Consider the following 16011-nt stretch of genomic DNA (forward strand, 5'->3'; position numbering starts at 1 on the left):
ATATTACTGTTTAATGCTCCCATCTGCCCTGCCCTGTGGTCAGCATCTTTGTTAATATCAGTCACTTGCCAATTGGTGGATATTGTTAATATGTGACAATATAATGCAAGTACAGTAAAAATCAGCTGCAAAGTGAAATTATCCTTACAAGAGATGCAGGATTTTATGAAGCTGATGGATGTTAAGGAATTGTTTGAATCACTTGCAAAGCCACTGACAAATGAGAATCTAGACATTTTTTTTAGCAGTTAACAACAGTTGAAGAGAAAATCAACAAAAGATGACGAAATAGGCTCTTCTAGACATAATGATAAGAATATGGTGGTACAAAGTCTTTGGGAAAACTACAAAGTTTTACAAATAGTTTTGAAATAGTTTTGCAAAAGAAACTGTAAAAATCAAAGATGTCAGATGGCAGTCTTACTGAATTTGTCTGAAAAGTTGCAACCCCACTTTTTTTTCTTTTTTTTTTTTTAATGTTTATTTTTGAGAGACAATGAGAGTGGGGGAGGGGCAGAGAGAGAGGGAGACACAGAATCCAAAACAGGCTCCAGTCTGAGCTGTCAGCAGAGCCCAACAGGGGACTTGAACTCACAAACCGTGAGTCACAAATCACACTCACAAACCAAGTTAGATGCTCAACTGACTGAACCACACAGGCGCCCCTCAACCCCACTTTCTAAAACAAATTAACAATTGATTATTGCAAGGATTAGAAAGAGATGATTATAATCTAAGTTTTGTTAAATAAAAAAAATAATATATATATATATATATATATATATATATATATATATATATATATATATTTGTTTGTTTAGCATCATTTTAAAGATAAAATTTCAATCATAACCTTTTCACTATAATTACTATAGATATTTTGGTTCCCTTCTTAGGCTAATTCACCCATGCCAATTCTTCTCAAACTTCTATTATTTTTTTATATTTAAATCTGGAAGGATATACCAAAAAAATTATATGAAGTATACTTTCTTTCTTTGTTTTTCTCCATTATCTTTTTTTTAATGTTTATTTTTTATTTTTGAGACAGAGAGAGAATGGGAGAGGGGCAGAGAGAGAGGGAGACACAGAATCTGAAGCAGGCTCCAGGCTCTGGGCTGTCAGGATAGAGCCCGATACAGGGCTTGAACTCCTCCCAAACTGCAAGATCCTGACCCGAGCAGAAGTCGGAAGCTTAACTGACTGAGCCACACAGATGCCCCTCTATTATTATTATTATTATTATTATTTATTTATTTATTTATTTTTAATTAGTAGATGCTCAGTTGGTTGGGCGTCTGATTCTTGGTTTCGGGTCAGGTCGTGATCTCACAGTTTCATGGGTTCAAGCCCTGTATAGGGCTCTGCACTGGCAGTGCAGAACTTGCTTGGGATTCTCTCTCTCCCTCTCTCTGTCCCTCCCCTGCTTGTGCTGTCACTGTCTCTCTCAATATAAGTAAATAAATTTTTTTAAAAGTTAAAAAATAATAGATGCTATTTTTTTAGAATAAAGGTTGTAAATGTTTTCAGATGCTCTATGTAGAATCTCATTTGTTTGTCAACGTCCTTTCAGATTAGGGCTTATGTGGGTACAAACAGTATCTGAGATGCCAGGGGCAGCCGTGCAGCAAAAGGAGGTGCTCTACACCACTTTAAAGGTCTTCAAAGAAATACAATGTTTAAAATTAAAAGTCTCAGCAAGGACCCTTGAAAATCTGAATATTCATTATCGTTAACCTAGAATGGCGATAAACACACAGAGGAGCTCTGTGAATATTGGCTGGATGAATAGATTCTTAGTGGAACCTGCTCTAAATAGGTCTGTCTCCTCTGCAGTGCCCACCGAAGGTTCCTATTTCACTAGTTCCAGAGTGGGAGGCAAGCGAGGGATCATCAAGGAGCTTGCTGTTACGCTGCAAGGACCTGAGGACAAGACTCTCCTGTTTGAGTCAAGGTTTGAGAGCGGGAATCTGCAAAAAGCTGTCAGAGTGTGAGTAACAGGAATTTCCCAAAGGGGTGATCGCTGGAGGGACTGACTCACATCTTCAGGAGTCATATTAGGAGTTAGGGGTGTTTTTGGAAAAGAGAGAAGTGGTGAGAAATGGTATGAGGATGAAGAAAAATTGAATAATTGTGACTCATATTCCCTCAGGGTAAAAATTTATCTACATTTTTTTTTCTGCTTATGAAAGAAATTAGTATTAATTTAATTTGTATTAATAGGGGCGCCTCGCTGGCTCAATCAGAAGAGCATAATCTCAGGGTCGTGAGTTCAAGCTCTGTTTTGGGTGTAGAGTTTACTTAAGTAAAACTCAAGAAGAAATCTGTATTAATAAAAATACATAACATAAAAAATTGAAGTTCTGTAATCGTACCTCTCAGATGCAGAAACTGTTAACAGTTTGATATACATGCAGTAACTTTTCCCCCTTTTACTGTGTATGTATAATATACAGAAATTATTTTGTTTTTAAAAATAGGATGATGGTATACATACCGTTTTGCAAATTGCTTTTTTCCACATAATAAGCTTTATATTTTTCCTATGGCAATACTGCAGATTTATCTCATTATTTTTTTAATTTTATTTTTTATTTTTTAAAATTTACATCCAAATTAGTTAGCATATAGTGAAACAATGATTTCAGGAGTAGATTCCTTAATGCCCCTTACCCATTTAGCCCATCTCCCCTCCTACAACCCCTCCAGTAACCCTCAGTTTATTCTCCATATTTATGAGTCTCTTCTGTTTTGTCCCCCTCCCTGTTTTCATACTATTTTTGTTCCCTTCCCTTATGTTCATCTGTTTTGTCTCTTAGTCTTCATATGAGTGAAGTCATATGATTTGCGTCTTTCTCTGACTAATTTAACTTAGCATAATACCCTCCAGTTCCATCCACGTAGTTGCAAATGGCAAGATTTCATTCTTTTTGATTGCCGAGTGATACTCCATTGTATATATATACCACATCTTCTTTATCCATTCATCCATTGATGGACATTTGGGCTCTTTCCATACTTTGGCTATTGTTGATAGTGCTGCTATAAACATGGGGGTGCATGTGTCCCTTCAAAACAGCACGCCTGTATCCCGTGGATAAATACCTAGTAGTGCAATTGCTGGGTCGTAGGGTAGTTTTATTTTTAGTTTTTTGAGGAACCTCCATACTGTTTTCCAGAGTGGCTGCACCAGCTTGCATTCCCATATCTCCTTATTTTTAATAATTCATATTATTCTATTGTATGGGTGTTCCATATCATGTGTAACCTGTGCCCAGCTGATAGGAAATGAAGGTATTTACTGTTTTTTGTTTAATGAATTAACAGAATTAATACTCTTGGGCACTTTTTAAATTATATATATATATATATAAAATTTTTTAATTAATTTTTAAGTTTACATCCTAGTTAGTTAGCATATAGTGCAACAGTGATTTCAGAAGTAGATTCCAGTGATTCATCCCCTACACATAACACCCAGTGCTCATCCCAACAAGTGTCTTCCTTAATGCCCCTTACCCATTTAGCCCATCCCCCCTCCCACAACCCCTCCAGCAACCCTCAGTTTATTCTCTATATTTAAGAGTCTCTTAATGGTTTTTCCCTCTCCCTGTTTTTATATTATTTTTGCTTCCCTCCCCTTAGGTTCATCTGTTTTGTATCTTAAATTCCTCATATGAATGAAGTCATATGATATTTGTCTTTCTCTGACTAATTTCGCTTAGCATAATACCTCTAGTTTCATCCATGTAGTTGCAAAGACATTTATATTTTTAAATATTTGTGATGTTATGGGATACATTCTAGAAATATAATTGGGGGGCCAAAGGGTTTGAACACTTTAAGTATTGCTGTTTTTTGCCAAATTACCCTCCAACATGATTTCAGTTCCCATCACCGGTGTATGAAAGCGACTGTTTCCCAAAGCTGGAATATGCATGAAATGGAGGGAGAATGACTTCCTATTTTAATTTGCCTTTCTTGCATTATGCCTATGTGGGAGCATCTTTTCAGGATTTAGTATTTGTATTTCCTCTTCTGCTACTTTTCAGTAAGGTGAATGCATTCCAGAGATGCCCCCTCATCTTCAAACTGTTGATAATCAGAGCTAAAATAACACCTGAGGCTGACAGTTCTCCTCCATAGTGGTCATGTCCAGGAGGTAGCTAACAGCCAACAGAGGGCTCTGGCTTCGCTGCCGTTAGGTGTGGTTCTAGAAATGTGTTGAAGTGGTTGGGAACTGCTACTGAACACTCCAGAACGATACTAAAAAAACTCACAGAGGGGCGCCTGGGTGGCTCAGTTGGTTAAGCGTCCGACTTCAGCTCAGGTCACGATCTCGTGGTCCGCGAGTTCGAGCCCCGCGTCGGACTCTGGGCTGATGGCTCAGAGCCTGGAGCTTGCTTCCGATTCTGTGTCTCCCTCTCTCTCTGCCCCTCCCCCGTTCATGCTGTGTCTCTCTCTGTCTCAAAAATAAATAAACGTTAAAAAAAATAAAAATAAAAATAAAAATAAAATAAAAAATAAATAAAAAACTCACAGAGCTCCCAAATACCCCAAATAAACTTGGTTGACCCATATTTCTTTCAGCCTAATGTATGAGTTGAGGAACTAGGTACACTAGAAAATTAATGTTTGAGGTAGCAGGCTTTCCTGTTGAAATAAGATCTATTTTTGCCCAGGTAAAACATTTTTTAAGCTTTGTTTTTTGAGGGGGGATGTGGTGTTACAGAGATATTCTTCTATTTTCTCCACTACAGAGATACCTATGAGTATGAGCTCACCTTGCGAACTGACCTCTATACAAACAAACACACTCAGTGGTTTTATTTTCGAGTGCAGAATACTAGAAAAGATGCCACCTACCGCTTCACCATTGTCAACTTGCTAAAACCCAAGAGCCTTTATACTATAGGGATGAAGCCACTCATGTACTCCCAGTTGGACGCCAAGACCCACAACATTGGCTGGAGAAGAGAAGGAAATGAAATCAGGTACTATAAGAACAACAGGGACGATGGGCAGCAGGCCTTTTACTGTCTCACGTGGACCATTCAGTTCCCACACGACCAGGACACTTGCTTCTTCGCACACTTCTATCCATATACATACACTGACTTGCAGTGCTACCTGCTGTCAGTGGCAAACAACCCTGTCCAGTCTCAGTTCTGCAAACTCCGAACTTTATGCAGGAGCCTTGCAGGAAATACCGTCTACCTGCTCACCATCACCAACCCATCCCGGACCCCTCAAGAGGCAGCTGCAAAGAAAGCTGTGGTCTTGAGTGCCAGAGTCCACCCCGGAGAAAGTAACAGCTCCTGGATCATGAAAGGCTTTTTGGACTTCATCCTGAGCAACTCTCCAGATGCCCAGCTCCTCAGAGATATCTTTGTCTTCAAAGTGGTTCCTATGTTAAATCCAGATGGAGTGATTGTGGGGAATTACCGGTGTTCATTGGCTGGAAGGGACTTGAATAGACATTATAAAACCATTCTGAAGGAGTCTTTCCCTTGTATCTGGTACACCAGGAACATGATCAAAAGGTGAGCCCCTTTATCTGTTGATCTTCCTCCGAATGCTGTGAGTGCTCTCTGATGGGTGCGAGGGCTCTCTTTGATGTAGCGATCAGATACGGCTTGAGAGAGAGTCTGCCATTCTCTTTGCAGTCACATGAGTTCGTTCAGTTTCAAACGTTTAAGTCATGTTTTGTCTCTGGGGTTAAACTGAACATGCAACATTTCTGCCAGGGGTTGTTTGACGTATAAGTGAAACAATGGAATAGAGAGGTCAGAAGTCAGAAGTTCATAGGTCTTTGTCAGGAGGCCTGGCAAATAATAATAATAGTACCTAACTACTAGGCAGTGTTTGTGTATAGGGGACAGGCGGTATTCTCAGTGCTTTACAGATACATGACCCATGTAATCTTCACATTAACCCCCTGAGGTAGGCACAATCAGTATCCCCATTATATATGGTGAGGAAACTAAGGCCCAGAAAAAAGTCACTTGCCCAAGGTCATAGAGCTAATAAGCAACAGAATAGATAATTTGAATACACGCTCTCGGGTTCCAGAATCTGAGTTCCTTATTACCTCTTATATTTCATCGCATAAAGAAAGAATAATAAAAAAGTCAGTTAATATTTTCCAAGCCTGTGTGAAAGCAATTGAAGGCTATGATGTAATAGTACCCACCTTAAAGGAAATGAAACTACAGCGTGTAAGATACGTGAATGCATACACCCTCTAACCTTATCTGTGTGAGAGGGTGGGGGGAGTGTTGGGCTGGCAGGCAAGATGGCTAGGGGCATGTGCTTGGGAGTCAAGACAGGCCTGGCTTTGAGACGTGGTGTTACTACTGGCTGGTTCTGTGACCTTGGATGTGATTGCACCTCTCTGCACTTCAGCTTTCTCATCTGTAGAGGAGGGTAATCTTACCTGCCTTGGGTAGTTACTTAAGAGAATTAGATGAGGACCCCTGTCATCTGTTTAGCGCAGTGCTCAGCACATTGTAAGTGTGTGGCATTACTGTCATCCTCTTCATCCTATCATTATCATCATGGAGAAGGTGACCGTGATGGAAGACTGAGGAGGTGTCCTGGGTGAAGAGGAGACAAAGAGGAGCTGAGCCTTACAGGAACCGGTACTGGAAAGTCAGGGACCCAGGCTTTCTTCGTTTCTCTTTTTCATCCCTCCACTTACAGCCTCTTCCCTTCTCTTTCTCTTTCCCCAGGTCTGCCCCCAGAGGGGGCTTTCTTTCAGTTGATTTCCTCCACTTCCTTGTCAACTTATACAGGGCCTACCCAACACCCCTTTCCACATCGGGGTGTTTTCATTTCAAGTCCCTCTGACTGGCAGGGGTGAGGAGTGCTGGTGGCATGTTTACAGCAGTAGCCGAGGGTGGGGACAGGGTCCTTTGAAGGGGTTGGCATTTTCTTTAGTGGGAAGGTAGCAACAGACATACTTAAGGAAGAGACTGTAAAAGATCCTTGATTATTTTCATGCATCTGGATGTCCACTAAATCTTTTGTTTGCCCCTCTCAATAGACTTCTTGAAGAAAGGGAGGTTCTCTTGTATTGTGATTTCCATGGCCACAGCCGTAAGAATAATATCTTCTTGTATGGCTGTAATAACAATGATCGCAAGTACTGGCTTCATGAGCGAGTCTTTCCTTTAATGTTAAGCAAAAATGCGCCAGATAAGGTAAGCACACAAGGTAAGCACATAAGGTAATCTTCCGTCCATTGACTAAGGAGGAAAGGAGTTCGCTGCATCCTGTATGTAGTGTTTGATCTGCCACTTCACATTTCTTTTCATTATCTTGGGTAAATCCCAGCAGCCTGGACCTCAAGACTTTACTCTGGTTTTCGTTTACAATATAATGATTCAACAGTTCTCTACAGTATTCAATGTTCATCGTAAGTGTACCCTTAATCTCCTTTATCTATTTCACCCATCCACCTCCCTCCTCCCCTCTGCCAACCACCAGTTTGTTCTCTATACTTAGGACTCTGCTTTTTTTTTTGTCTCTTTTTTCTTTGTTTTGTTTTTTAAATTCCACATATGGTTGAAATCATATGGTACTTGTCTTTCTCTATTTCACATAGCATTTTACCCTTTAGGTCCATCCTTGTTGTTGCAAATGGCAAGATCTCATTCTTTTTTATGGCTGAATAATATTCCCTTGTGTATCTATACCACATCTTCTTTATCCATTCATCTATTAACAGACACTTGGGTTGTTTCCATATCTTGACTATTACATATGGGTGCAATAAACATATGGGTACATGTATACCTTGGTATAAACATATGGGTGCCATAAATATATGGGTACATATATATCTTTTTTGAATTAGTGTTTTTGTTTTCTTTGGGTAAATACCCAGTAGTGGAATTACTGAGTCATATGGTAATTCTATTTTTAACTTTTTGAGGAACCTCCATATTGTTTTCCACTGTGGCTGCACCAATTTACATTCCCACCAACAGTGCATGAAGGTTCCTTTTCCACATCTACACCCACCCTTGTTATTTCTTGTCTTTAATTCTAGCCATTCTGATGGGTGTAGGTGATATTGTGGTTTTGATTTGCATTTCCCTGATGATGTGTGATGTTGAGGATCTTTTTATGTGTCCATTGGCCATTTGTACATCTTCTTTGGAAAGGTACTTCAAGAATTTAGAAAGGTGTGGCTTTAAGAATTACTCTGTGTACATCCACAAAAGAACAGATAAATAATATATAGTGTATCCACACAATGGAATGTTATTCAGCAATAAAAAAATGAGGTGCTGATATGCTAAGACATAGGTCAATCTTGAAACATGCTACGTGAAAGAAGCCAGACCTAAAAGGCCACATTTTTGTGTGATTCCATTCTATGAAATGTTCAGAAGAGGCAGATCTGTAGAAACAGAAAGTAGTGATTAGTCGGTGGGGAGGGGGAGGTGGCCTGACTGCTAATAAGTACTGGGTTTCTTTTTGGAGGTAATGAAAATGTTCTAAACAGAGAGTGGTGATGGCTGCACAACTGTAAATATACTTACATCCTTGAATTGTGTACCTTAAATGTGTGAATTTTACAGCATGTGAGTTATATCTCAATAAAGATGATATTTTAAAAAATTTTTTAATGTTTATTCATTTTTGAGAGACAGACACAGACAAAGTACGAGCAGGGGAGGGCAGAGAGAGAGAGAGAGAGAGGCAAAGAATCCCAAGCAGGCTCCAGGCTCTGAGCTGTCAGCACGCGGGGCTCAAACCCACAAACTGTGGGATCATGACCTAAGCTGAAGTCGGACACTCAACCGACTGAGCCACCCAGGCGCCCCTCAGTGAAGATGAGTTTTGAAAATTACTCTGGCTGCTTTTCCTGGGCACAAGTTCAAACTCTTAGTAGGTAACTTATTCTCTTTAATCCTGTGCTTGGCAGTGGAAGAAGGGATTGAATGATACACAAAATACTAATATTATATGAGTCTCCACAGAAAAGTTTATATAAGACAAGATTACAAATAACTGTAAGATAGTAAATGGCTAATAAAAACAACTTAAAAGTCTTTACCAGTTGGCTGAGTAACAGCTCTGACAGTTAGGCATAAACAGAGGATCTGCATTGGCTTAGGCGTTGGTTTTCAGCATCATAAATAGATCCACAAAACATAATTTCATTAGAAAGAAGAAATTAGGGGCGCCTGGGTGGCTCAGTCATTTAAGTACTCAACTTTTGATTTTGGCTTAGGTGGTGATCTCATGAATCGTGAGATTGAGCCCATGTCAGGCTCTGCACTGATTGGGATTCTCTTTCTCTCTTTGCCCCTCCCACACTCACATGTGCGCTTGCTTTAACAAATGTTTGTTTATTTTTGAGAGAAAGAGAGGGAGCGGGGGAGGGCAAAGTGAGGATCTGAAGCAGGTTCTACACTGACAGCCGAGAGCCCAATCTGGGCCTTGAACTCACTAACTGTAAGATCATGACCTGAGCTGAAGCCGGTCACTTAACCGACTGAGCCACCCAGGTGCCCCATCAAATAAATAAACATTTACCAAAAAGAAAGAAGAAATTAGGTTGGATTTAGAAAAGTTTTTAAATGATAGTGCACATTTTCTCCTATAAAGATATGTGACAAATATTTTATATCTACTATTCTTACATTAAAAAGAAAGAGGAAGCTTTTCTTTCTCCCTCCATTTTTTTCTTCCTTCCTTCCTTCCTTTTCTCTTTGTTTTTAAAAAATCTTCCTGTCTGTGTTTGCTAGGGATCTCTTTAAATAAAATGGCATCCAAATATGTGTCTTGTTAAAAAAGATGTTTTTTTAATTAAAAATAAATGACATCCAGGGGCACCTGGGTGGCTCAGTTGGTTAGGCGTCTGACTCGATTTCAGCTCAGGTCATGATCTCTTAGGTTTTGGGTTCGAGCCCCATGTTGGGCTACATGCTGACAGTTCAGAGCCTGCTTGGGATTCTGTCTTTCCCCCCGCCTCTCTGCCACTCACCCACTTGCACTCTTGGTCTTTCTCTCTCTAAATAAATAAGTATTTTTTAAAAAATTAGGGGTGCCTGGGTGGCTCAGTCTTGAGTGTCCGACTTTGGCTCAGGTCATGATCTTGTGGTTCATGGGTTCAAGCCCCACATCGGACTCTGTACTAACAGCTTGGAGCCTGGAGCTTGCTTCAGATTCTGTGTCCCCCTCTCTCTCTGCTCCTCCCCCACTCATGCTCTCTCAAAAAATAAAATAAAAACATTTAAAAAAAAGTTTTTTAATTAAAAAACAAATGACATCCAGAACCCAGTATCTAAAACAATTAAAAACAGAGCTATACTAATTAAAGAGGGATGGCAGGCTTGGAACCTTGCCCATTCTGGCTCCTTCAGTCTTTGTGGCTTGAGGCTCCTCAGTAGAACCCCTGGATTCCAGGGTGCACCACTTAAAAACCACTAGGTGGTGAAATGCCTTCCCACTGTAAAGCATTTTCAGCAGGATAGGATAGGTCGGGATAGGTGCCAAGTGTACATTACAAACTCCAAGTAAGGAAAGAGCGTTGGGGTGGTCATGAAGGACAATGGAGGATATTGAACTCTGAGCCAAGAACATTAAGTATGAGGAAGTGAGACAGTTCTAGGCAGATTATAGGGGTGAGGCATACCCAGATCATATATAAAGGATAAACCCAAATGGATCCAAGGGCTCAAGTTGCAGAGGAGTAGAAAATAAATCTTAGAAATGTGGCTAGTGTCTTGAATGCCAAAGTAAGCCAGCATTCCCAAACTGGAGTTCAAAGAACCCTAGTCCTGCAAAATGTCCCTGGAAAGGTAGGGAAGGGAAGCAAGGGTTCACGGGCAATAAGGAACAGAATTTACTCTCTCCCCTTTGGAGACTCACAGTCTACAATAATGAAATGCTTGGGAGACGGGGTGCCTGGGTGGCTCAGTCGGTTAAGCATCTGACTCTAGGTTTCTGCTCAGGTCATGATCTCGTGGTTTCATGGGTTCAGGCCCCACGTTGGGCTCTGTGCTGGCAGCGTGGAGCCTGCTTGGGATTCTCTGTCTCCCATTCTCTCTGCTCCTCCTCCACTCACGCTCTCTCTGTCTCTCTCAAAATAAAAAAAAAGGTCCTGCACAGGAAGACTGTGTAATTTTGTTAGCCCCTCATCCTCCTGACCAACATGACCATAGCACTAATTTTCTCCTCTGTAATCCCTTAGAATTATTACTATTTTATGGAACATACTTTAGGAAATAATATATAGACCCCAAGGAAACCATTCTTATATTAATGAGTCATTGGCATCTTACATTTGCCAGTTTATGATTAACAGAGGATTTGGGTTTCTCTTTAGTTCTCTTTTCATAGTTGTAATTTTAAGGTCCAAAAGTGCAAAGAAGGAACAGGACGAGTTGTAATGTGGCGGATGGGAATCCTGAACAGCTACACCATGGAATCTACCTTTGGGGGGTCCACACTGGGTAAGCTCTCTTTTGTATATCATAGGTCAGCATGACAAGGGGAAGCCAAGCAAAGCTCTGAGGACATGAAGTCCTTTTGAATGTTGGGGAGATGATTGACCTAGAGAGTTTTCTTAACTGCGCCTTATGCCAAATTTGACTAACCTAAATATGAATGTGAAATATAACACTCGGTGGGGCAGTATAGCCCCAAATATAATACTTGATGGGGAATCAGGCAGATCTGGGTTCAAATTGCCTCTCCATTTCCAAGGTGTGTAATCCTGGCTCAGTTACTTCATTTACTCTTTGAACCTCATTTTTTTTTTTAACTGGCAATAAAAGTAATACCTGCATTATAGGTACTACTTAATGCACGTAAAGCCCTTGGCATAGTGCCTACCACAGAGTAAAACTTCAGTAATCATGGCCATCATGATTGGAAATTTTTTCATTGTCAGATTCTTCTGAACCAAACCAGATCTAGAAGGAGAAAGACCCTGTCCAGAAGCACAATATTCTAGAATCAGAGGTGGCGTTTCTAAGGAGCTATTCATAAATTAGATTTGCATTTGCTTATTATTTAGTGAGAAATGTTTATGGATTTTTTTTCAGGCAATAAAAGAGATACTCACTTTACTACTGAGGATCTAAAGTCTCTAGGTTATCATGTTTGTGACACCCTTCTGGATTTCTGTGATCCTGACCGAACCAAGGTAAAAATGGGGTTCAAGAAATGTGGTGGTGCTACTGTGATCAGTTTCACATGGGTCCAAAGTCAGCCTACTGAGATTATAGGTGGTCTTTATTTTCCTCTTAATATCGTTCTGAAGTTTTTATAATCAGTAAAAGAAAGCCCCCAGCCTGCACACTGTCCACAAATAGCAACCTCATAACTCACCAAGAATATAGAAGCCTTCATGCCAACCCTCCTTCAGCACACCTCTCCCTCATTTTGCTTTCCAGAAAAGCAGGAGTTCTTCCCCTTCTCTGAAACTAACCCTGCCCTTTGTGCACCCACCAGCCCCTCAATCCATGGCCTCCCTAAGGTCTTGCCTTATTAATTACCTCCTCCCTTTTCTGTGTCCTCAGTTTTTTCCTCTTCTTACTTCTTTTTTTAGTTTATTTATTTATATATTTTTAATATTTATTTACTTATTGTGTGTGTGAGAGAGAGGGGGGGCGTGGGTCAGAGGGAGAGAGAGAATCCCAAGTAGGCTCCAGGCTGTCAGCACAGAGCCTGTTGGGGGCTCGAACTCACAAACTGTGAGATCATGACCTAAGCCAAAATCGAGAGTTGGACACTTAATCAACTGAGCCACCCAGGTGCCCCTTTAATAAAAAAATATTTAAAGGAGAATCAGCCACAATACGGCCTGTTATATCACATCTGCCATAAGCCAAAATCTGAACAACCCCATTCTAATGTTTCCTTCCTTGCTATTCACAAAAATACAATAAATCAGACCGTTGAATTGTTTAAGAAGTTTGTTATTGTCCATAGCCAGGGAAAAGCACCTAAAGCATGAAATTCACTGATGTTCTGCCCGAGAAACACTTTTACTGCAGCTCATGTAATTTATATGTTAACATGTCCTTAGAAGCAGAGGTTACCACTCACACATCTTTATGTCCCCAGCAATAAATAAAGTGCCTTTCCGCATATGCTTAGTAAATATTTGACATATAAATAAGTGAATAATCAAAAATGTCCTTTTATTGATTTCCACAGTTCATGCAGTGCCTAACAGAGCTTAAAGAGCTCTTACAACAAGAAATCCATAAGAAATTCAATGAGCTTGGACAAGATATGGATTTAGAAGGAAGTTGGAGTGACATCTGCTTGTCTGACATTGAATCCAGGTAATGAAATGAAACTTCATTTCAAACAAAAACCAGAGAGGGGCACCGGAGTGCCTCAGCCAGTTAAATGGCCAGCTCTTGGTTTTGGCTCAGGTCATGATCTCACAATTGTTGGTTTGGAGCTCCGTGCTGACACTGACCACGTGGGAGCCTGCTTGGGATCCTCTCTCTCTCTCTCTCTCTCTCTCTCTCTCTCTCTCCCTCTCTCTCTCTGCCCCTCCTACGTACGAGAGCACTCACTCCCTCCCTCAAAAAAAAAAAAAAAAAACCACAAGGAAAAACCAGACAAGTTCTATTTTTTTATTGTTTTCATTTGCTCTGTTGTTTTGTTGGTTGAGCCAAAGGTGCAAAATATTGAATAAATCGTAGCGCACTTAAATATATATCATTTCTTCACCAACTACGTATTGAGTGCCTGCTCTTTGACAGCATCTTTTCTAGGTTAGGGAGATGGGCAGGCCGTGCGTGTAGGGCCTTGAGGCAGTTGTAAAGCCTTTGTCTTTAACTCCAAGGGAGACGGAAAGCTTTTGGAAAGTTTTAAATAGAGAAGTGTCGTGTTCTGACTTGGGTTTTAGTTTCAGTGGGAATACCTTGGCTGCTATGTGGAAAATAGATTGTAGAGAGGAAAGGTGTAAGCAGGGACATGCATTTGGAGGCTCTTGCAATAATACAGGTAAATGCAGGTGGTGGTCTAGACATGAGTAGTTGTAGTGGTTGGGGTGTATGAATTGGTTGGATTCTGGATATATTTTGAAGTTTCAAACATTAGGATTTTCTTATGGATGAGATATGGAGCATGAAAGAAAGAGAATGAGTCCATAATTGATTGGATGGAGTTGCCTTTTAAGTGAGATGGGAAAGATTAAGGTGGTGGAGAAGGTTAGGGGAGCGGTGAAGGTCAGGAGGCTAGTGTTGGGCATGTTCAGTCTGAGACGTCTATTAGGCATCTAAATGGAGATATTAAATAGGCAGTTGAATATATGAGTGTGTAGTTCGCTGGAGAGGTCAAATAGAGTCATCATTGGATAGATGATGTTTAAACCTTAAGACTAGGTGAGATCCCAAGGGAGTACGTGCAGCTCGAGTAAATAGGAGGTCCAAGTCTAAGCAGGGTACACAGCGCACAGGTCACAAAGATAGGGAGGATCCAGCAAATGAGGTAGAAAGACCAGGACCCTACAATGGCTGACAGGCTATAGGATCTAGCCACCTGACACCTTATAACCTCCACCCTCACCCTTTCACACACCTCTCTCTATGGCTACACTGGCCTCATTCTTCTTCAGACTTGCCAGGCCCTCTTCTGCCCCAGGGCCTTTACACTAGCAGTCCCAGCTGCCTAGAATGCTCTTCCCGCAAATATCCACATGGCTCATTCCTTCACCTCCTTCAAGTCTTTGTTTAAATGTAAAATTTGTCAATGTGGCCTACCCTCATTACTCTAATGCTGCCACTTGCTCCCCTGCCTTTGCCCTCCTGCCACTATTCCCTATCTCCCTGAGGTACTCTACTTTTTTCCATAGCATGTTATCACCTTCTGTCTGTCTTAGGTCATTTACATCTCTGTTGTGTTTATTATGTATTATCTGTTTCCTCCTATTGGATGTAGGTCCCACAAGGTCAGAGATCTTTATTTTGTTCACCTCTGTATCTCATGTGCAGAGTACCCGGCACATAGGGAGAGCTCAATAAATATTTGTTGAATTAATTTAGTTTGTAAGGTCTCAGCCCCACACTCATAATCTCTTCAACTATTTTAGGAAGCCTACCAGGTGGGTGAGTATCTGACAGGTGGGCAGGAACACCTTCTACTCCAGCTTACTGGCCAAGGTGCCTCATACCCATCCCAGCTGCCCTCAGTCAGAAGATTTCTGGGCTGGACATGACAGAGGCTGCGCTGTAGACTGTGGTGGACAGTCGAAGGCTCTCCTTCCTACTCTCTGTGGACATAGAGTTGACATCTGGGCCCTAAAGCAGTTCTGCTGGCTGAGTCTCCCAAATGTGTCCTTAGGAACCTCAAGTCAGACCATCAGGCCAGGCAGTGTGCCCCATTCACCATGTTGCCTCTTCCACTCTTCCAGAATTCTTTGCCTTGCTCTCCAGGACCACTGCATGAACCACTCTTCATCTCAGCCTCAAAAACAAAATGCCCCTGCATGTCAACCTCTTGGTACCGAGCCCGGGGGGAGTCCACTCCGAAACAGGGAGACTGCATCCTAGCTGGCTTAGCAGGGACACATTTAGTTAAGATACATTTAGTTAAGAATTATTGAAACCATTTTGCCGGCATCTGAACAGGAAGCCAGCTATCACGGGCCTCCATGGGTCTCCACCTCTCCATTCTCACCATTACCCAGAAAAGCAGACTGCGAGCGTCCAAGCCCAGTTTGAGTGTGCCCTGTGTGTGCACGTCCATGGTTTTCAACATTTTCCGTGGCATGCCGCATCTAATGTTTTTATCCCGTTGATTAATAGTTTTCCGTTATCTCCAAAAGGGACTTCAGAGACTATTATCCAGTAGTGACCTCAAAGGCTATTCCTCAGACTAGAAAAGCCTTTTGAGAACAGGGAATTGGGAATTAGATCTGAGAAGAGAAGGTGTTCTTCCCGCTGTCTTACCGTGGGGTTCCTCATTGTGGACTGAAGGGAGGGAGGTGGAGCATGAACAGGATGAAAGGCCTGAGCAAAAGAATGGTTT

General features: G+C 41.2%; 1 protein-coding gene across 5 annotated transcripts in view; it reads left to right on the top strand.

Moving 5' to 3' along the window:
* Positions 1 to 16011, top strand: part of LOC125917148 (cytosolic carboxypeptidase 2-like) — a 45282-nt gene that overhangs the window by 19714 nt on the left and 9557 nt on the right. For all 5 annotated transcript variants that reach the window (XM_049623413.1, XM_049623410.1, XM_049623412.1 and 2 more), the window contains 6 exons: positions 1837 to 1990; positions 4761 to 5543; positions 7046 to 7202; positions 11345 to 11471; positions 12066 to 12166; positions 13183 to 13313. In XM_049623413.1, coding sequence (XP_049479370.1) covers positions 1837 to 1990; positions 4761 to 5543; positions 7046 to 7202; positions 11345 to 11471; positions 12066 to 12166; positions 13183 to 13313 — 1453 coding nt within the window. The remainder of the gene's footprint in view (positions 1 to 1836; positions 1991 to 4760; positions 5544 to 7045; positions 7203 to 11344; positions 11472 to 12065; positions 12167 to 13182; positions 13314 to 16011) is intronic.

Source organism: Panthera uncia, unplaced genomic scaffold (genome assembly GCF_023721935.1).
Source record: "Panthera uncia isolate 11264 unplaced genomic scaffold, Puncia_PCG_1.0 HiC_scaffold_1536, whole genome shotgun sequence".
Taxonomy (NCBI): Eukaryota; Metazoa; Chordata; class Mammalia; order Carnivora; family Felidae; genus Panthera; species Panthera uncia.